Raw genomic sequence first — 20,803 nt, forward strand, 5'->3', positions numbered from 1 at the left:
TTTTTGCATGGTGAAAGGAAACCTGACGTAGCTAGACAAGTTAAAAGGCCATTTAAAGAGTTGTGCAGGTTTTACACCGTCAGTTCAAACCAGAAGCTGAGTGTACTTATGAAGCTAACTGTATCATGCTAGTCAGTCAGTAGCATGCAAACCTCTACACAAAGCCATCTTATCACAGGAAGAGTTGATCAGCATGCTTTGCGTCATCTTTGTCACAATTTGTTACTCCAAGCTGAAGGACTTTCCCTCCTGTCCCGTCACCACCGACAGGATACGGCCTGTAACCATGATTCCTGTATTGTTTCTTATTTAGAAATGTTGAAGAAGTTCCAAAAGGCAGAGGAAGAGAGCTTTCTGCACAGACACTCATTACAGTGCCCCCCATCCTTCCCAAACATACACACACACACACACACACACACACACACACAGGAATTCTGTTGTGAATCTGATGTCACACAACAATATAAGAGTGTCCAATCTCAGATAAGATTCACCAGCGTGTCAAACGTGAGTAATATGAGCTTCTCAGTGAAAAGTTGTCTGAGGAGGCAGAAACACGGCCTGATCACACATTTGTTGACAGAAATAAAACTATAGAATCAGTTAAAAGGGTTAGCATAGCACCTGAATTCTGAGTTGACCTAATTCAAAACTCCTAGATTATGGATTATTTTCACTTGAACATTAGAAGCAAATAATCATTTCACTCCAACTTGGTGAACTAATATTTTAATATTTCATTATTCCACTAAGAAAACATACTTCTGCCTTCACACAGCACATGTCCCTAATCATATCCGACACAACAGTATAGTTTGAAGACAACGACAGGATGCCACAATTGTTGGATAATAGCATTAGAATCATTTATTTCACCAAAAGTTGTTGAACTGCATGTCTAAATCCAGTGATCGACTATTGACCTGTCCTCATAAGACTACTCCAAACACCTTTGCACCTTCACCTTTCTGCTGATATACAAATATACTGTAGCACATAGGGAAACAACATTCCTAATTACAAGTGAGTATATGGAGAACTCAAACACATGAGGAGAAACACTTTTGGGGGGTTAGGGGTAAATAGTTTGTAATCTTTAAAACAAGTCTTCCACAACCCTTTTAGTCCCAACACATATTGTTCATAATGTTCCCTTTATAGTCTCATATTCCCTGATTGGTGTACAGTAATAAAAGAAAAAAAAAAACACTGGTCAAAGAGATTAAAAGCACACTGAATTCTGAGTTGACGTGTATCATCTCAAGTTCTCTAAATTAACCCAGTAACCCAAAATTACCAGCCCAGAGGGCTGAGAAACCAATATTTCTATGCAAATGAGTTTACCGCACAGAAGACTTGTGAAGAAAATGATACAAGACTGCCCCCCTGTGGCTAACCAGGGGAACGGTGCATGCTGCTGCTGCTACCCACAGTAACGTAGTAAAAATAAGGCATTCATTTAAACATTTACACACTTCAGAAATGCAAATAGCACTTGACAGTTCACCACTAACAACTGAAGGTTTTTTACAGATTTCTCAGCAATCACTGTTTTTACACCAAGACGGGAGAAAAGATGTTGTACTGTCCTTCTCTCCCTTTCTGATTGGATAACGCCAGACATAATGTCTCTATTTAAAAAAAAAAAAAAAAAAAATTAAAAGAAAGAAAACACCATGGAGGAAAGTGGTGGCTTTGTGGAATCAGTAAATGAAGAGGACTCGAGTGCGGGGCAGGGTGGAGAAAGTGTCGGCCATCTTCCGGATTCTGGCATAGTTGATGAATCCCCGAAGGAAAAGCAAAAAACCTGAAGAGAAGACAAAAAAAAATTGACACTGATGAAGAAATCTGGTAAATATTGTGCTTTAGATGCTGTCCGATGTAAAGCTTGACACATGTAAGCAAACATCATTGAGTGAAAGAAACAGGAGAAGCTCTTCTGGAAAGCCTCACAAATGTAAACAAGTCGACCGTAACATTATGACCGGAGTTGCACATCTCTCTGTGTCTCTCATAGCTTTCAGTTACTGTCACAGTCCCATGTCTCGCATAAGTCACATGCTGTAATCCAGCCAATCATCAACAACAATGGCAGATTACAGGGTTATGTTTGTGCTGCCGATGTTATTTTCTTGTACGACAAAACATTCTGCTCCTTCTCTTTCACTGTGACCAACAAGAAGAAACTGATAACACACTACTAGGTCCTCTGTACAGAGATTCAATGCATGGTTTTTGTCTTCTTCTCTGTTTTTGGTGCAGCTGCGTCACAGCGCCACTACAGGCCCGGTATGGATATTACAGCATTTTCAGTGGTTTGTTGAGGAGGGACACTTTTCTTGATGTGGTTTTGTGTGTAAACTGAAATGTTTTCTTCTCCGTGTGTGGTCTGATCCAGCAGACAACCTTCTTTAGCTGCTCAAATCATTGCAGACTTTAACGCCAGTTTGTGTCAGAATACACACTGCATCTGTATGAAGCAGCAAAAAAAAAATTGATTTTTAGAATCAGGTGGTCATAATGTATTTACAATTATTCAGGAGTTCCTTTGAATTTTGATTTAACAATCATTTAAATGTTCATCACGCTTGTCTCTAGCGCAAAATAAGCCGGTCCTGTTAACAGTGACACAGTCCTCTTTACTTTCTGGTATTTTTTTTCAAACCTGAAGTTCCTGTAACACCAGCAATGGTGTCTCACCACCTCGATCTAGAAATAGTACTGCACACATGTGTGGTTTTAGCATAGTGGTGTTGAATATGTGAGCATGGTAGCAGTTTTAAGAAAAAAGAAAAAAAAAACTTGTTTAATCTTTTCTTTAAAAGACCTTGGTGTCACTCTGTATTGCTGTTAGTCTGTAATGATAAGAGTTAACAAAACAAATTGTCTTAGACAGCAGGATTTAAAAAAAAAAAACATGTAAGAAAAGTATGGAATAAGACAGTTTAGGAAAGAATATTTTCATGATCTGCAGCTCTGTTTGAGATAGGTCCCATTTCAGTACCAGGGCAGAAAGTGTTTCGCAAAGAACTTAATTATTGAAGTACAAATAACACATTGGTGAAAAGTCATCACAGTGCTCACTCTGGTCACTTTGGCAGGAGAAAAAAGTTCCACAATAAGAGAAGAAAAAGGAAACGACGAAAGAAGAGCACAGTGGCTTCCTGTTCAATCTAGAATAGAATTTAAAATCCTTCTCTTAACCTATAAAGCCCTGAACAACCAGGCCCCATCATATCTTAAACAGCTATTAGTCCCATACTGTTCCAGGAGAACGCTTCGTTCTCAGAGTACTGGTCTGCTGAAGGTTCTGAGGTTCTGTAAAAGCAGAACGAGAAGCAGAGCTTTCAGCTGTCAGGCTCCTGTCATGTGGAACCAGCTCCCAGTTTCAGTTAGCAAGGCTGACATATACTTTCAAGGCTCGGCTTAAGACCTTTCTATTTAGTAAAGCTTACAGTTAGGGCTGGTTCAGGCCGTCCTGGACTGTTTTCTTAGTGAAGCTGCAATAGCTTAAGACCGCTGGTCTGAAAAGTGACCAGAAACAACTGTGTTGCATTTGGCGCTGTATAAATAAAGCTGAATTGAATTGAAAGGCTGAACTATTCTGTAACAGGACAAATTTCAACACTGATGCAACTGAACTCTGGCAGCCTTAACTGCGTCACGATCTGGACTAAACTGCGTCTCATTTGGATTCAGAGGTCTGCGACTTACCCAACACCAGGAACACCCACCACAGCCAGTACTGTCCATCAAAGTAACCAGGGAAGTATGTGGAGAACTGGAAACCCAACAAAACGACACAAATGACTGGTTAGAGTAAGTACTGTCCGTGCTGGTTTCACTTAAAGGATCGCTGCACATTTAGAGGTCGATGAAGAAAATGGCACAGCTCTAAAGAAGCTCATGAGGAAATGGTTCAGCAGGACAAACGGACCACTACAGAGGCCACATTAAAATACCACAGCTGCAATTGGCACTTCTGGTTGTTTTTGAGTACTTAAAAAGCACTTTGTGTGTGTGTGTGTGTTGCTGTGTCATCTCTGCTTGTGGCACATACCCGGACTATGAGGATCCATTTGATGAGAGACAGACCAAAGCCAGAGATGGCTCCATAGCGGCCGGCCGCTGAGGTGGTCAGGCAGAAAGACAGGAAAAACCCAATCCAGTTGAACAGGAATGCCACTGGACACAGGTGGAGGGAAAAGAGGGGAAGCGTGAGGCATGGTTAGAGATTTTTTTTTTCTCAAATTTAAAGCTCAGTAGGCTTAAGTATCTTTCTAGAATATTTAGGTAGAAAAGAGACAAGCTGCTACGAAAGACATGAAAACAAAAACAAAAAAAAAAAACAGACAAGTTTTAGGTAACTGACTGAAGAAGGTGAGCATGAAGATGCCATCATTTCCTATCCTCAGCTGATCGGCATCTTCAAAGTCATCTCTGGTCACAAAGTCTTCATCCTGAGAGAAAAATCAAAAGGAAACAGTTTACTCCCCGAAACATTCAGATGACAGCAGCAGAGCTTCCCATAGCTCATACACCTTTTTTCCAGCCACAATTCAAACACTTCAGATGATTTTCACTAATTCACACTGATGCATTACTTAATATCTAAGTACCAGGATGTGGCTAAATGGGTTGTATTCAAGCCTGGGCTAGCAAATACGAAAAACCAACAGACGAATGGAAACATCACAACACAGCAAGCCTGTTGAATTACATCACTGTGACTCTACTCAAAAGTCTGCTGTCTGTCAGATCTGCAGCACCACAACATCCTGTACGGCTTTCAGCTAAACACGAGCTATCGGTCTAAACACACACACATACAGGAAGGGTGGTGGGATACTGAGTACATACACACTGTGAACACGTTTGTGTTTTCACACGCCAAAACTATGACCGTCACACACTCCCCTCCCACTCCTCCACTTTACCTCCAGTGAACTGCGAATTACATCGTCAAAAGTCTCCAGGCGTTCCCTGTGCTGAGGCTGCTGCTGAGCGCGAGGCAAAGTGTGGCAGAGAAACACAACAGCAGCAATCAAACCGGGTGGCCCCACATGCACATGCAACAGTGTGCACTAGAGGACTGACAGGAGCCGTCTTTTGTTTTTTTTTTGTTTTTTTGTTTGTTTTTTTTCCTGGATATTTTTTCCCCACTGAAGGTTCGCGATGCCAACGATATTTCAATTCCTGCTGATGCCTGATGTTATTAAACACGGATTGTTTGCTCTCGTGTGAACTGGCTCTCTGAGAAGTACGCAGTCTTTTGGAAATGAGGCGACAGCCCCACCCAGGTGAAAACAAAGGATTCCCTGAGCAAACACGTCTTTAAGTGTTCAGACACTTCCAATTACATCCCATTTCTATTACTGGATCAAATTAAAGAAAATATGCAGGGTGGGGAGTTGTTTTGTGCTGTTTTTAAAGTCTAAATAGTAATATAAAGTTAAAATATTGAGAATAAATTTTAAAGAGAAAACTGACATATTATCTTCAGCTTTTTCTAATTGTCCTTAAAATGCCTGTTAAACAATCATCATCATTAAATGCAGCACAATGGCAATCACACTGCTGAACAGATGTGAGATAGAAGAGATGAGTATTTGGAAGAAATAAACCCAGGTGCAGTGCACAGTGTGAAGCATGGAGAGGTTGTTTACCGTTAGTGATATAGAGAGACCACTAACACATTAGTAAAAAACACTTCCTGACCTGCAAATAACTCAGCAGCTATCTGAGCAGGTGCTGCAAAGTGTGCCAGTACAAGACATGGTGCAGTGAATGTGACCACAGGCTAAGAAAAAGTGAGACGCTCACTCTTCCGGTAACCAGGGGAACGGTGCTCTCAGCCTTGGTTCGCTCTGCTTCGTCATATGAAGGCAGCGTTGTTGCTACATTGTATGATGGAGGCTTCGGGAAAACCCCATCTTCCTTGTAGTCAAAATAAGCTAAAAGGGGGAAAAAAAAACAAAACAGTGTCAGACACAGATTGAGAGATTCCACTGACACAAGGTGTCACATGAAACTGAATAACAGATGATGAGGCCGAGCACAACTTCGACATTCGCAGTAGAGAAACAAGACAAAATACTCCTGGGAACAACTGTCAAATATTCACAGAACCTGTGAAGTCCTCAGTGAGTCGAAAGGTAAAGTCTCCATGTTTTGTCTGGTATGTTTTCTCAGTGATTACAGAAGAGAAAACAATTATAAGATCTAACCTATGAACACATTCTTCCAAGCTCTAAACATTTATACTGTGTTAATCAAACCATTTAAACAACTGAGGTCTGACTCATACAACTGGCCGTCATTCACTTTCTGAAATAATCAGAACGCGGCAACATTTCTACAAGCCTCACAATATACAAAAAAACCAAAAAAGGATTCCCCAAAGTGCCATCACAGCTGACGACTCCAGCACCAAAGAAAGAGGCGGATGAGTCACAGTTTTACCAGAATTGTCCGCTGCGATGCTGCTGTATGGTGGGGGAGCATCAGCGGCCATCTGTGGACTCTCTTCTGGATCTTCCTCATTGGGGAGCTGTGGGATGGATATAAATCACCTCATGGTTATATGAATACACACCCTGATCTTTAAGTTGAATTAAATGTCTTTGCACATCACACAAGTCGTCTCTGTGAGTGAGGAAGGTTACTATGTGACTTATACAACAACATCTGCTCCCATCCAGTCTTTCAAGGACACCCTTTTACATTATAACCAGATAAAGCTGGAACATAGACGTAGAACAGCCTTGTTCTGACCTGATCCAACAGCTTGGATGCCACATTGGATGATGATAATAATAAACTGATGCACTATGTGGTTTTCCAACAGGAAAGGATGGATGGAAGCAAATCACATGATACATAAACACACCATTACTACCTACCTATTTGAGACATTTACACTGACCTACAGCAAAAGAAACCTAGCTGTGTCTTAAAAAAAAAAAAGACCCCTGTGGACATCATCTGGAATCCCTGAGAGGAAAGCAGCTGAAGAAGAAGCTCCTAACACCAAGGCTAGGCGATATAGCCCAAAAATCATATCTCAAAATGGTGATAAACAACGTAAACTTGATATCATTTTTCCCTCAATAAAGACCACACATTCTAAAGCTATCAAGCAGTCAAACCACGAAGCTTTGTTTACATCAATTTTTCAAAACAAGTCTTCTTGCTGTTTCTGGAACAGTGAAGTGTAGTCTATTCTAGATACATTTCCCAGATACAAACAGACTACTGTTGCAGCTATGAGGTTCGTGGCCTTGTCTTCACATTGTTGACATATGAGGCAGTCATCAGATGCTAATCTCATGTTGAGTTGTTGGCAAAATATATTACTTCCCATCTATAACACTCTGTATGGCGCACAGTGAATAAAGAAGCACCAAACATTGCATCCTGTTGTTATTCACTGCACGCACTTATTGTCCCAGCAGCTGCAGAAAACAGAACGTTTCGTCCTTTCACAAGCTTCGTGGTTTTTCCAGGAGACCAGTCTGTGCAATAACTGCTCGGGTTTAGGGTTAGACTTCCAACAAGAACTGTCTGTCCTAATAACATCCAGCTAAGCGGGTCAGCAGAGGGGATTTATTTAGCCTGCCATCATCCAGCTAGTGAACACACCCACTGCTGCACTTCAACTGCTACTGAAACACAAAATATAAGGACGCACACATGGTCGTTTGACTGCGAACTGACCACGAATACAATTGTCATAAAACAATTGCAGATCGCAGGCGACAGGAAAGAGGAAGCAGTCGGGTTTGGAAATTATTAGCGCTAAAGCTAACTTCAGCTAACATGTTATTATTAAGGCTACGCTAGAGACACATTAGCTAGTTGGCTGTATGAACTCACGCCTTACCTCAATCAAATAATTTTATTGTCATTATTACAGAAACGCGTCTGTCTAAGTCAGGTTTGTCGGTCTTGAAACGGAAAGACCTGAAGCTACTTAAGACAGCGGTGAAACGTCAACAGACGACGAGCATTTCAGACACGTTAACGAGGAGTTTCCTCCTACCTGCTGATATCTGGCGCTCGGCTCGGCCATTCCGGCTTCTGACGGCTGGTTATCGACACCCGAGGAGGAACACGCCGCCAAGACACCGAGCGCGGACCGAATTATATAACAGTAAAACTGTAAACTCAATGCTCGCCACAATGGAAAGCTACTCCTCTCCGCGTGAAGTCCCTGCTGTCAGCAAAGACGCCACGCTTCCGGTTGGTATTTCAAAATAAAGTGCGAGGCGTCAGCGGGCAGGGCCAACAAAACGCTTCCGGTTGGGATTTCAAAATAAAACCTACACAGACTGTATTTTTTAAACTGAGAAAAGAAAGCTAGTGGCATCATCACAATGTTTTAAAATACATTTAAACTTACTGTAAGTTACTTACAGTTCATACATGTAATCTTCAGACGAAGTACATGAAGCTTCAGTCATCTTGCGTTCCTTTGATATAAGCTCTGCATTTCAATCATTCACATACACTCTAAAACACACAAATGAATGCAAACACTGATCTGGGTCTTGAAAGGTTTTATTGTATCTTTATCTAAAGTAAAAAGACATCAACAATACCCGTGACACTTTGTTTGCGAGCTCAAGTGTTGTCCAGCTTCTTATGATTTCTCTAAGGTTTCTGGTACTTAAGGAGCACAGGGTAGGTGGTGCCTATGTGCTTTTGGTTGTAGTGGTGGCAAACAATCTCCACGTCATAAAAACTGAACTGGACCTTGACACGCTCGTTGGGCGAAGTGAGGAAACAGAGGGTGTAGAGGGCGAACTCAAACTCTGGACTGACACCGATGAAGATGCTACCCTTGGGCTTTATACCGTTCTTCCAGCTGAACTGTAGAGCCAGGATGTGCTTGTTCTCATCAGGCTGCGGTATGCAAGAATAGGAAGAAAAAAAACATCAAGATAGAATTAATTATTTTTCAATAATAAAGAAAACCGCACATGAATTTGAACAGATTAAGAGTCCACAGGCCTCCAGCTAAACCTAAAATAAGATTTCAACATAAGTAGTTCTGAGTCACGTGTCGTATTTGCTTAAGCCAAAAGCGTAGAGGGCAGAGAGATGATGAACAAGAGTGAACTTAGTCACAGCGAGATGTCACTTTTTACATGGCTGTGCAAGAGAAAGGTGTGAGTGAGGCTGTGAAGGCTGAGCGTTGATATGGAGAGCAGATGGAATCAAATAAGAGAGGCAAGAAAGATGATCAGTCTGTTCTCCAGACTGATACAAATATGTTATATATGTTGTCTCCTCAGAGAAATGAGCTTGAAGCCAAGAGATAATGGTGAAACTTAAAATTTGGTGTAAATTTGAATCTCTGTTGCTATGTGCTTGTTCTGTGATAGTGTACCGACCTTATACTCATGACAAAGAGGGATCAACTCCACTCCTGTTGCAACTTTAAATCAGATAAAGTGGCACAAAAAATAAATGGATGTGTATTCCCACTGCATACATTTCACATTGATGGTGATAATGCATCCTTGTACCACTTTGCTTGGTCTTGGTTGAATCACAGTGGACAGTGTACCTGCGGTGAATTGGCATTGACGCTGTAGCCTTTGTAATCGATGTGTCCCAGCTTCTCTTGTAAGTACAGCTGGATCCAGTTGTGGAAGCCAATGACAGTCCGGCCTCCTCTGGTCTCTCCAACAAATACGTGTTCAAATCCTGAAGAGTCTGGCCTTGAGGGTGGTGATAAACAAATCATGATAACCCATTCAATACCTTTGTTAATGGGCTGTAATGTGACTCCAGCTTTTTTGACAAAATGTTGAAAGTCACCTGCTGGATCCTCTTCTGGCGTAAAGTTCAAACCAGATCCTGTACAGCTGCTCCTTGAAAGCTGTCTTGTCGGCAGGGGAAAGGTGCTTCTCCACCAGATATTTATGGGCTATCTAAACACACATCATATATTTGCATTAGACATTCACACTGTGGATCTCACACATCCTGATTTACACATGCAGATCAAGGATTTTGCCACGTCTAAGTTCTCAGTTGACTTTTTATCCAGCGCCATCGTGTGGTCAAAATTATGTTTCATTCCCTATTTTGGATGACATCCATGGTAGGTCAGCTGCACTTATTAAAATCAATGAGGTCGAATTTGTCTGTGAAATATGCGGTAGATGATGTTGACCTGGCTAAATTAAAATGATTATTTTATCTGGATTCATGTTTACATTGCAAACTGGTGTTATCACCAAGCACTGAGACTGACCTACATACACTCCCTTTCACTCCCCATATAGTTTGTCTCACACCAAATAGTAATCTGTTTAATGCTGGACTTTCTAACAGTCTTCATATTATGACACCGCTTTGGTATGTTTTTATTTAGTCTGCAGTTTTACTAAAGCTTATCTTATCATTTTGATTAGTCTCGTTCCTGACACTAAATTATTCATTTGAGTAAGAAGAAAATGAATAGACAGTTATAAAATGTGTTGGAGAAGAAATGCTCCCGAAACAAGCAGAGCTGTGATGGACAGCAGTGGTTTAAGTGGTGATGATGAGTCAAAGGGCACAGCTTTTTGTTTTTTCCTGCCGCCTCCTCAGGTACCTTCATGGTGGGAGTCTGGATGATGGAGTCCAGGAACTTGTGGTTCTCTGCCACCTCTTCGGGAGTCACGATTTCTGGCTCACCAGCGTCACTCTCGTAGTTATCCAGCAGGGAGATAAAGGCTGCGGGGGCAAACACAGACATCTAAAAGAGATTTTCCTGCATGGCACAACATTATGTAATGTTGAAGCATATTCAACTCCTGATATGTGGAGAATATTACAGTACATTTTAGCCAGTGACAACTGAATATTGAAACAGAGTCTTCATATTATCCAAAATAGCAAGGTTATAGGAATCCTGCGTTTTCTTTTTTCAACGACACAGCGCCCTGAAAGTGAACCTTGAGTAAATATCATGCACTCTATTACATAACTTGGCTCCCTGGGCACTCTGCTGTTTGCTCTTACATGGAGCACAATATAAGGCGACAGGAACACCACAGAGAAAAAACAGAAAGCGTGTTTCAAGGGGTCATCATGCAGAGGAGGGCCGAAATGAGAAGGCCAGTGTCTGGAGAGGAGCATCTTCCTGCATCCACCCGGCTGAACTCTGCATGCTCTGTGGTTACACAACGTGCCACTGCTCATCATAAGGGGATTACGAGGAGATGGCGAGGCTCTGCTTTGAAAGGGAAGCGACAAGCACAGAATCAAACAGGCAAACTGTGCCAGAGAGTGCGTGAAGAGATCACGTCAACTCTTCTATTCCTGACGGTGCAGTTTTATAAGAGGCACAAACAGACTCCTTGAACATCTTGAAGAATCCAGCTGTCAGCTGCAGCGTCCTACAACAACAAAGCCACTAAACCTTTATAATGGCTTTGCAGCTCAGGCAGAGAAACTATTTTGTGACAATGAGCCCTCCTTACCTAAAAAAGTCTCCTTTTTGAAGATGTTTTCATCAACAAACGTGAAGAGAGGATATCCTGCTCCATCGTTGTTGTCGTTGATGGCCATGCTGTCTCCAGCTTTACCCTGCATCAGAGAGAAAAGCCTTCAAAATCTCTGTATATTGGTTAATTTCTTAAATGTTTGACATATTGTGCTACAGTGTAAAATAAACCACAGACATTGAGATCACAAGTGGCAAACTTGACTTGAAGTTGGCTCCTGAACTTATGCACTACAAGGATAAATATCAGCTCCAAAGCTCAGACACAGTGACTCCAGTCATCAGCCTCATAGGCTGATGACGAAGAGGAGCGGCTCTGGGTTCAGGTGTGTGTTTGTGGTGCACCTGCAGAGAGATCCTGTAGTCTTTTCCCGGTTTGAGTCTGTTGACGTCATTGTCCCACAGCTCCTGCACCATGGCCGACAGCTCTCTGTCACTTTCAATCATGATGGGACTGCTCGGTTGGGGTTCTGCTCCGGCAATAGATCCTCAGTGTTTGGATGGAGAGTTTCTGAAGGGAGGTAAACAGTTCATCAATTCTTCTGCCACGCTTTGGTTGTTTGAAAATGAGCCTCATTGTTCAACAATTCAGATTAATAATGAAAGACTGTGTTTACGAGGCAGAAAATCAGCAGATACTTTTAGAAAATAGTGTTACACACATTTAAAATCACTTCATTACTTCATTATGCTTAAAGGTTCATTCTAAAACAGAGGACTTTAGTCATTTTCAACTGGCAGTGTTTCAGGATTATGATCAGAGAAAAGGAAATTGTTCAGTTAACATGTTGCCCTTGTTTGAAATGAAGCAGTCTCTGATTACAAACCAAGGATATGATCTGAATATCGTGAAACACTTATAAACTCATTAGTGTTCAGTTTACTCGGTTCAATTATCATGAACAAAATGTATCTTTCACAAGAACAGGACTCAATATTTCAGAAAATTAGATTAATAAACCATTAGATATTTAGATTTCTGTAATTATGTTATCATTCCTTTCAAAATATTATGGTTGGTAGGATTTTTTAAAAATGAAAATAAATGGATGTATTTAGTTATGTGTCAGCTTTTATTCATTTGTATTTCACTTTTAATCAGGAAAGTACATATTGTCTCACATACACAACATATTCATTTATTTATTCATACATTCATTCATTTATTGACATTTCACAGATGATTCTGTGAAAAGCTGTAGATCGTTGTCCACAAACATGAAGGAATGTATGTGACAACTTGAATGTCAGTATTAAAAATCTTCAAGCAAGAAATTAATGAAACTGTCCTTTAACCGGCTGTCGTGAGGAGACTGAACCCGTTACAGTCGTCAGTACTGAACGGTTAGACGAGTGACCCCCAGCAGGTAGAGCTCCCCCGTCAACACCAATCCTGTCCTCATCAAAACCACGACTTTCCGCCGATCACAGATTTACACCGAAATAACCTTCAGCATCCTCACCCCGAGCCCGACTCGACTTTTCCCATCAGGCACCACAAATAAATCCACTGACCTTCTTTCCGAGCGTGCTCCGGCCTGAACGGTGGGATGAAGAGAGAGCGGCGAAGGGTCGGAGGGTCAGTGGCGTTTCTCGGCGCTGGTCAGGTGCTGCAGGTGTTTCTGAGTGCAGGTGTTTTTACAGGCATAGTAACAGTCCGGCCGGTGAGCGCGGAGAAAGGCAGGCAGAAGCTGGGGGGCGAACAGAGAGCACGAGGCCGGGGATGGGACAGGACGGGACAGGAGAGAGGGGCCATTTTAAAGGGTTATCCCCTGTCAGCAACTCTGGCCAAAGGGATTACCCTCATGTTGTCGTCTCTTTTCAGTCTCGGGCTGAAACGTGAGCTCTTTGTTTCTTTAGTGTTTCATTGTTTCCCCTCTCTGTCATGGCATAACCTCTGGATTACAGGGTAAATATGGGTCAGATTTCAGGTAACAAGAAGCTAAGTGCTGAGAGTTAAAGTTTAACCTCCACGCCCAACAAAAGTGTCCAACAAAACAGAAAATACTCAGTCTCCATTGGTGATGTGGTGACACATTTTAATATTTTCTTTGGAAAGATAATCTCTTGACTGTAAGTCTGGAAAAATGTGAGACAAAAAAAGTGACATCTCTGGATAAAACCAAACAAATACAGCTTCTTGTTGCTGGCCTCATGGTTATTTTTTTTTTCCTTTTACTGTTGTTTCAGCATTTCCTTCATTATTATTGAAATTGAGATAACAGTTATTACAAAATATGTATTGTCAACTTGTCAAATTTGATTACTTTAAAGTAGATCCCTGTAAAAAGTGTTATTTACTTTATTTAAGACATCAGGACACTATGTAAAGGTATTAAAGAAGTACTTATTGGGCAGTGTATTCATCATTTTCATTGTGTAGCTCACATGCAACTGACACAACTTAATAAAACCCCAATAATTTTTAGCTATGAACAACATTGTTTTAACATCCTAATGAAGGAAGAATGTTTTTTTCTGAGAAATACCTATACATGTGAATTACGATCATTTCACTCACATTAAAGTGAATTTTCCAAGCTCACATCAAATAACTGCAACGGACATTTCAGGCGTTCATGTTTTATTCCGTGTGCATGATGCAGAACGAGACCAACAGGGTGCCACGATGGGGAAAAGTGAGTCATGACTGAACAAAAGATCTTCTTTTGCCAAACCTGAGCCAGCACTATTCCTGCTAAAATCATTATCAATGAAAGAACACATTTAATGTTCATTTTGAAATACAACTTATCTCTTTTCAATTAAAAAAAAAAAAAAAAAACACACATTGAAGACTTCTGGACTCCAGACAAGACTATGATCTCATTTTGACACTCATATTTGGCAACACTTAAAACTGAATTGTAATGAATGAAGGCAGATTAAATTTTGAGCCTTATTTCCAAATGTTTTTCACCAACAGTGGATTTATTCCCTGAATAACTTGTCTCTCCAGCAGGTGCACACACCTCGAGAAGAAAAGGTGGTCAAAATCTCCCATCATGCCTTCATTCATGACATTCTGAGCAGAAAAACGCACTCCGGCTAAACCATTTCCCACAACTGAACAGATCAGTTTCACCTCAGCCACATCAAATAATCCTATCAAACTCCAATTAACAGACACACCAAAAAAAAAAAAGTCATTCTGTGTGTGTTGTGTGAAAAGCGTCCTCAAGCAGCCTGAAGGTGAATGATCTGCAGCTCACCGGGTTTCTCTCCGGTGTGAGGATCCTGCATCCAAAACAATTCTTTGTTTAATCATAAGAATCTTTTAACTAATTTTGAATCAATTAAATAAAATAAAATAAAGTAAGCTCTGTATAGCCAATCTAATATGATATAAAGAAAAATTTCAGAGCTACTTTACTGTGCGATGACAATAAATTCACCTAAATAGGAGTTTGGGCCAAGGAAACTGATAGTATATTCACCGTTAACAGAACAACCTTCTGGTGGCTTATTTGTGAATACCACCAATCCCTTTTCAGACAAAACATGCATCATATCTTCAAAAGAAAATGAAAAAAAAAACAAGACAAGTCAGTAAATATTTTCATCTCTATGATGCTCGAGCATATTTCAACATAAACAGAGATAGACAACTGTCGGGTTGTGGGCGTAGTGAAGGTCGTAGATGAAGTCTTGGTTAAGTGAGATAAAGTGCATTCACATGGCGCGTATAAGAGAGAGGCACTGCACTGTCAGTCGTCCTCGTCACTCCAGAAGGCATCTTCATCAACATCTACGCCCTGGAAGAGTCTGCAGCAGACAGGGGGACACAGCGATTCGATCGACGTGCGGAAAGAGGCGAGCGAGCGCTTCGAGAACGGAAAGTAAAATACTCACTGGTTGAAGCAGGGCGACTTGGGGTCGTTGAAGTGGCTGTAGGGGTTGACCTTGCTGACCAGGGTCAGGCACAGCCAACAGAAGTACTGCTTACAAGAAGTGCAGGTCATCTTGTTACAGCCGTCGTCCTTCTACAAACGAGCAGAGGGAATATTATCAGTTTAATATTACAAAACAGCAATTACAGCACACAAAGCGACACAGCAGGGTTTCTTATGAAGAGTTAGATCATTTTTCTAGTTTTTTGAAAAGAGAAACCAACCTGGATGTTGGTTCCACAGCGAGGGCAGGACTTGCAATTTTCACTGAGCCATTCTCTGCTAAAGGATTCCTCCACTGCCTTCTGGATCACTCTCTTCCCAAAACGCTGTTCCATGAACTTCTGAGCTGCAGGGGTAGCTGACAGGTACTCATCTCTCAGGTTACGCAACTCGTCTGAAGGCACAGGACAGAAAACAGGGACGGGATGAATAATATAATAAATGATGAAAAACAGAAATCAAATTTGGACCATTTCAGAAATTTTTCAGTGTAAAATATACCAACACATTCTCTATTAGTACATTTTATTATTTAAGATTTTTCTGTTGACAAGTTGAAAGATAATTTTAAAAAAAAAAAAAATGATAAAATGTGTTTCTGATCATTTTTTTATGAAGTTGGCTTTAGAGTCCTGTCATTGCATCAGTGATGTTACCTGTATTGAGTTTACAGTGGGAGACGCCGTGATAGCCCAGTTTGCACAGAGTGCAAAAGGCGTACTGGCAGGCCGAACAAATGCCCATGGTTGTGTCTGGCTCCACCATCACCGGCGTGCCACAAAACTGACGCGGACAATAAACCACGTCAGCCATTAGGTCCAAGGTGGACTGAAGCAGCAGGCGGTCATACCGGGCAAAGAGCTCCTCATCCACCAGCTCTTTCACCTAAAATCCGCAACGAGAAATTTTAGGTGACAGAAACAAACACACACTGTAAAACACTGCAGCTCCATCTAGTCAAATCAACTCCTACCTATAGCCGTATCACAGACTAACAGCCTGGAAGAGGATACGGCGCAAAGCCACCTCACTGAATGTGGTACGGTCATTAGCGCGCTCTCAATCTTCCTATTAACCTATCGTGTCTTGGCCCCGCCCCCTTCCCAGTGTATTTAGCCTCCTGTCTGATTTCTCATGCTTCCTGCTGGTCCACATCCTGTGACTGCAGCGGTTCAATGATTGACGCGCTTGCCTCACAGCGAAAAGGTCCTGGGTTCAAATAAGACCCAGGGCCTTTCTGTGTGGAGTTTGCATGTTCTCCCTGTGTGTGTTCCTTCTGGGCACTTCGGCTTCCTTCCATGGTGCAATAACATGCATGTTAAGTAAATTGCCTCGAGGTGTGTTCGGCTGTCTGTCTGTATGAGATGCACCGGAAACCCGGCTGGGATGGGCCTTGTGTTTGACTGGTGCAGGGCAGAACCCGCTCTCGCCTGTGTAGCTGGGATCGGCTCTGGTGACTCTTAACAGAAAAAGTAATTCAGAAAATGAATTACAAGTAAATTTTCTGAATTTCATATTGATTACTTTTAGTAGAAACACTAATCCACTCAAGTTAACACCAATTAGAATGTAGATGAATTTGAGTAGAAGTTTATTTAATTCAAGTTTTAGTTTTTTAACTCCCAGTGTCACATTGAAACAATAGGTTAAATCAACGCACAACTTAAAAACCAATGTTAAGAAAACTAGAGTATTGTAGTAAAATCAACTTGTTGAAATTAATTTTCTCAGTTGAAACAAAGGTAATCTTCAAGTTGGGTAACTTGCATTTTCAAGGCAGCAGGGGAACTTTCTTTGGTAAGTTGGACCAACATCGTACAGTGCACACACAGACACATCTCTAACTCCTCACCTGCAGTGGAGTTGCCACAGAGGTACATTTGGGCTCAGGACAATTAAGGCACTGAACATTGCCGTCTCGGATTTGGATCTGGAAGTATTCAGTCATGCAGCCTCTGCAGTAGACGTGTTGGCACTCCTTAAAGCAGAGGCAGTCGGCACCCAGCTTCTCCACGAAGCAGATTGCACAGCTGAACACCTTGCCGTCAAAAACCTTCTGCCGCTGCGCCTCGTCGAAGTCCAGGAGCTGAGGTAGGAGGTCGGCACGCGGGTCAACCAGGAGGACGGTCCGCGGGTCCAGCTGACATGACGAGGATGAAAATGGCTTCTCCAGTTGCTCTATCGTCAAATCGCTTTTCTTCTCCTCGTCTTTTTCAGAATTACTGTCACATTCTGCTGGAGCTGAACAGCAAAACATGCTTTGATAAATTTACACTGATTGGAGTTTAATTGAAGGTTCAACATCATATCACAGTGCTTCTCCCAAAAACAGGTAGAAATATTTAGGAAGTTTCACAACTGAAGCAGAAGCGCCCATACTCAAAGAACTATTATCTAATGAATAAAATGTGTTGTACCTGTGGCTGCAGCGTCGGCTTTCCTTCGCTCACAACCCGCCTTATTGCCTCCCCTGATGATTTCCAGAGGGGACTTAATTGCCAAGAAGTCCACAACTTCCTCTTTGAGGAACTGAATCCATGTGAAAAGAATCACAGAGCCCTGGTTTTCCTCCCAGAGCTCATCCAAGCGTCCACACAGAGCACTCATCTGAGGAGGGGGAACAGTATCGGTCAAAGAACGGAGAGTTCAACTCAATACAAAACATCAAATATTATCCAAAGCATTCTACACTTTGCTGACATATGCCAGCCAGGTTTCTGAATGCATTATTTTTTTTTTTTAGCTATGAGGGATCTTACTTGTGCTCTTGAAAGCCATTTAGAGCTGATAGTGAAGGCTGGTGGAGATGTTGATGGATAATCTGCAGGAATCTCAAAGTTGAGCATTAAGGGAGGTAAGTAGCTCACATCATATTCAGTTATTTTATCTCCTGCAGAGAAAACAAGAGAATACAGGATTATTATCACGATCTTAACTTGAATGAAGCCACTTTTTAAACACGTGTCATTACGTTATAAGGTACCAAGTGTCTTCAGTGTGACAAATACACGAGATGCCGAGAGTTTCTTCAGGTTTCCTGACAGTCATACCTTTGACAGCCACTTTGAAATCTGGAGGGAGTTCCAAGCAGAGGCGGATCTCTCCCCCCTGAGCCGATTCCGCCCGGTTGAACTCATCCTCATCGTAGATACTTGCTAGAGCAAGTAGCTCGTCCTCTTGTGCTTCCCTATCCTCCGACATTTACATTCCTGTAATAACCAAAGTTAATTCATGATCCTACATAGCGATGTAGCGCGGCTAAGCAGCTCTTCGGAGAGCTCTGAAACTCATCATGAGTCACATTTGTAATCCTACGTAAGCAGCAAAGCAATGAATTCAAGTCAAAGTTCGCATGTGCTTACTTTTAACCCCAGCTAACGTGAGCTAACACAGCAAGCTAGGACGCAAAAGTTCAAAACTAAGCAAGCTGGTGGCGATTCCTTTCAGCAGCAGACTGAGACACAGAGTGTTGCTGTTGTCTATTGAAGGCCTGAAGCTCTTACTACGTGTTATTCAACTGGCTGTGTCATTAAGTGACAGCTAGCTGATGTAAACATGAAAACTGTAGCGGCAACCAGTGTTTCGGATTAGGTGGTTTCACTGCTAACTGATGACCTACTTGCTTTAGCTTACGCGGTGGCTGTTTGTAACAGTAGATAATAAACAGTCTAAAGAAAACTGATGACTTCCGTCAAACCATATTTACAATGAGTTTATAGGTAACAGAGCTTTTGTGAGTCTTACTTTAACATATGTTGTTACTAATAGCAACGACGGAGGCTAAAGGAAGTTAGTCACCAGCCAACATGGAAACCACTTAATCCCAAACACCGGAGCTCTGCCCAGCTCTATCGTGTAACTTGTGTGCGATCACACAACACTTCATTTCCGCCACCGAAACATCTCCAACAAGCTACTAGATACACAGAATAAGAGAAATTATCTACCTTGACAGACCAGGTGCTACAAACTGCTGCCCTCTGACCGGCTCACGCCATGGGCAGTCACTGAGTGATTTTGTGTGATAGCGCTACCTGCAGACTCCTCGCTGCATTACAGCTTCCGGATAGTGGCTTCTTCTACAGCCTCGATGCCGCTTGGCCTCCGGTTAGTCACACTTACTGCCCCCTGCTGGATGAACTCAGTTTGACGTAATTCAGCTCAACAGTATCAACAGATATGGAATGAAACAAGCGTATTTAACAGACTTTAAACTTCACTTCCAAGCCATTTGGCAAAATTTAGTGGATGTTAAAAGAATTTCAATTCTGGCAAAGCAATTCATATCGCACCCTTCATTAAAGCAAAAAGTCCAAGCATCCTCTGTCAGTAAACATGTCAAGTGCAATTAAATCCGATCAGCTGTAATTGGCCATTCCAGTTGACCTTATTTATGTGCTGAAACGGATGAATTAATGGAAAAATAAAAATTAGCAGAGGGACGTTTCTGATCATTTGGGGTTGAACATGATCAATATAGCTGAAAGATGAAAAATTCGAAGCAAAAGAATCAGAGAAAGTAGAGGGGCAAAGAAACCACCAAAAACCATCAGACCTGGTCTAATCAAGTGGTTCATTTCTTTCTTTCTTTCTTTCTTTCTTTCTTTCTTTCTCTCTCTCTCTCTCTCTCTCTCTCTCTCTCTCTCTCTCTCTCTCTCTCTCTCTCTCTCTCTCTCTTTTGAACTTTAAAACAAACATTCTGCATCCAGCCAGTACACAACTGGTTTCTTTTCCATTTTGTTCCAGAGGTTTTTTTTAAGAAAAAAAAAAAAAGATATTCCTAAGCAATTTGAAAATTACACAATACCAAAACAGCACTTTCTTTATATCACTCCATCTTGTTCTCTCCAATTTGCAACAAGATAACAAAAATGCACATTATGCATACCTCTTTTCGTGCATATCTGGAACCACACAGATACACAATCCCACCTACGTGCCTATACGTATATTTATATACATACATACCCACATGATGATAGAAATTTGATTTTCACAAAGATTCATAAAGCAAATTTGAGCACCTGTGCTCATTGCAACTCATTGTGTGTCTGTTCATAAATCCCATCATTTTATTCTTTTCTACTTTGAACCACACAGAAACAGAAAATACCCATACCTATAATTTTACCTAGATGAAAATATGTCCAAGCTATTCTTCCAAACTTTTAGACCTAACAAACCCAACCATGTCACCAGTGCATCTAATAAACTAAAATAAATTAAAACATTTCAACTTCCGTAGATTGAACTTCAGAAATTTCACCTAATTGCTTTGTGCACTGAATCCATTTTCCCCTATTTCTTTTCAATTTATCCTCCTCCATCAAATATATATTATGTATGACTTCAACCTTTAGGTTCCTGTTTTCAACCATTTCCTTCAGTGTTATACTACATATGGATT

The 20,803-nt window shown here is 41.4% G+C and overlaps 3 protein-coding genes across 7 annotated transcripts; all 3 read right to left on the reverse strand.

Annotated features, from left to right (window-relative positions):
* Positions 1-1,552: 1,552 nt before the first annotated feature.
* Positions 1,553-8,230, reverse strand: ndfip1l (Nedd4 family interacting protein 1, like). Of its 3 annotated transcripts, none has more exons than XM_030100422.1 (8): positions 8,045-8,230; positions 6,466-6,553; positions 5,827-5,957; positions 4,941-5,000; positions 4,376-4,463; positions 4,064-4,188; positions 3,718-3,784; positions 1,553-1,810 (listed from the first exon to the last, which is right to left on the reverse strand). In XM_030100422.1, the coding sequence occupies exons 1-8, from the start codon at positions 8,072-8,074 to the stop codon at positions 1,707-1,709; spliced, it is 693 nt and encodes a 230-aa protein (XP_029956282.1). In that variant the 5' UTR covers positions 8,075-8,230; the 3' UTR covers positions 1,553-1,706. The 3 variants fall into 3 exon arrangements, with proteins under 3 accessions (XP_029956282.1, XP_029956281.1, XP_029956283.1); XM_030100421.1 differs by having other exon boundaries at positions 4,941-5,003; XM_030100423.1 differs by lacking the exon at positions 4,941-5,000.
* Positions 6,825-19,444, reverse strand: rnf14 (ring finger protein 14). Of its 3 annotated transcripts, XR_003932232.1 has the most exons (11): positions 19,344-19,444; positions 18,447-18,605; positions 18,156-18,286; positions 17,814-18,003; positions 17,249-17,637; positions 16,053-16,281; positions 15,618-15,790; positions 15,356-15,486; positions 15,113-15,268; positions 8,829-8,839; positions 6,825-6,831 (listed from the first exon to the last, which is right to left on the reverse strand). XR_003932232.1 is itself a non-coding variant. In XM_030100419.1 (9 exons), exons 2-9 carry the CDS (start codon positions 18,595-18,597, stop codon positions 15,211-15,213), a joined length of 1,452 nt encoding a protein of 483 aa, XP_029956279.1. In that variant the 5' UTR covers positions 18,598-18,605; positions 19,344-19,444; the 3' UTR covers positions 13,518-15,210. The 3 variants fall into 3 exon arrangements, 2 of the variants coding, with proteins under 2 accessions (XP_029956279.1, XP_029956280.1); XM_030100419.1 differs by lacking the exons at positions 6,825-6,831; positions 8,829-8,839 and having other exon boundaries at positions 13,518-15,268; XM_030100420.1 differs by lacking the exons at positions 6,825-6,831; positions 8,829-8,839; positions 19,344-19,444 and adding an exon at positions 18,887-19,179 and having other exon boundaries at positions 13,518-15,268.
* Positions 8,656-11,950, reverse strand: endou2 (endonuclease, polyU-specific 2). The gene is made up of 6 exons (XM_030101333.1): positions 11,849-11,950; positions 11,481-11,586; positions 10,610-10,731; positions 9,829-9,941; positions 9,575-9,728; positions 8,656-8,907 (listed from the first exon to the last, which is right to left on the reverse strand). Exons 1-6 carry the CDS (start codon positions 11,948-11,950, stop codon positions 8,656-8,658), a joined length of 849 nt encoding a protein of 282 aa, XP_029957193.1.
* Positions 19,445-20,803: the final 1,359 nt, after the last annotated feature.

This window comes from Salarias fasciatus, chromosome 10, assembly GCF_902148845.1.
Source record: "Salarias fasciatus chromosome 10, fSalaFa1.1, whole genome shotgun sequence".
Classification (NCBI taxonomy): domain Eukaryota; kingdom Metazoa; phylum Chordata; class Actinopteri; order Blenniiformes; family Blenniidae; genus Salarias; species Salarias fasciatus.

Bases quoted from the DNA above. Each gene is read 5' to 3' on its own strand.
- rnf14 (XM_030100419.1), bottom strand. From the start codon at position 18,597: ATGTCGGAGGATAGGGAAGCACAAGAGGACGAGCTACTTGCTCTAGCA. The intron at 18,004-18,155 runs GTAAGATCCCTC...CCCCCTCCTCAG, and splicing joins AATGGCTTTCAAGAGCACAA to ATGAGTGCTCTGTGTGGACG. The intron at 15,791-16,052 runs GTAACATCACTG...CTGTGCCTTCAG, and splicing joins CCACTGTAAACTCAATACAG to ACGAGTTGCGTAACCTGAGA.
- endou2 (XM_030101333.1), bottom strand. From the start codon at position 11,950: ATGATTGAAAGTGACAGAGAGCTGTCGGCCATGGTGCAGGAGCTGTGG. The intron at 11,587-11,848 runs GTGCACCACAAA...TCTCTGATGCAG, and splicing joins ACTACAGGATCTCTCTGCAG to GGTAAAGCTGGAGACAGCAT. The intron at 8,908-9,574 runs GTACACTGTCCA...TGCATACCGCAG, and splicing joins TCAATGCCAATTCACCGCAG to CCTGATGAGAACAAGCACAT.
- ndfip1l (XM_030100421.1), bottom strand. From the start codon at position 8,074: ATGGCCGAGCCGAGCGCCAGATATCAGCAG. The intron at 5,958-6,465 runs GTAAAACTGTGA...TCCCCCTTTTAG, and splicing joins CATCGCAGCGGACAATTCTG to CTTATTTTGACTACAAGGAA. The intron at 4,189-4,375 runs GTCAGTTACCTA...ACCTGTGTCCAG, and splicing joins CTTCATGCTCACCTTCTTCA to TGGCATTCCTGTTCAACTGG.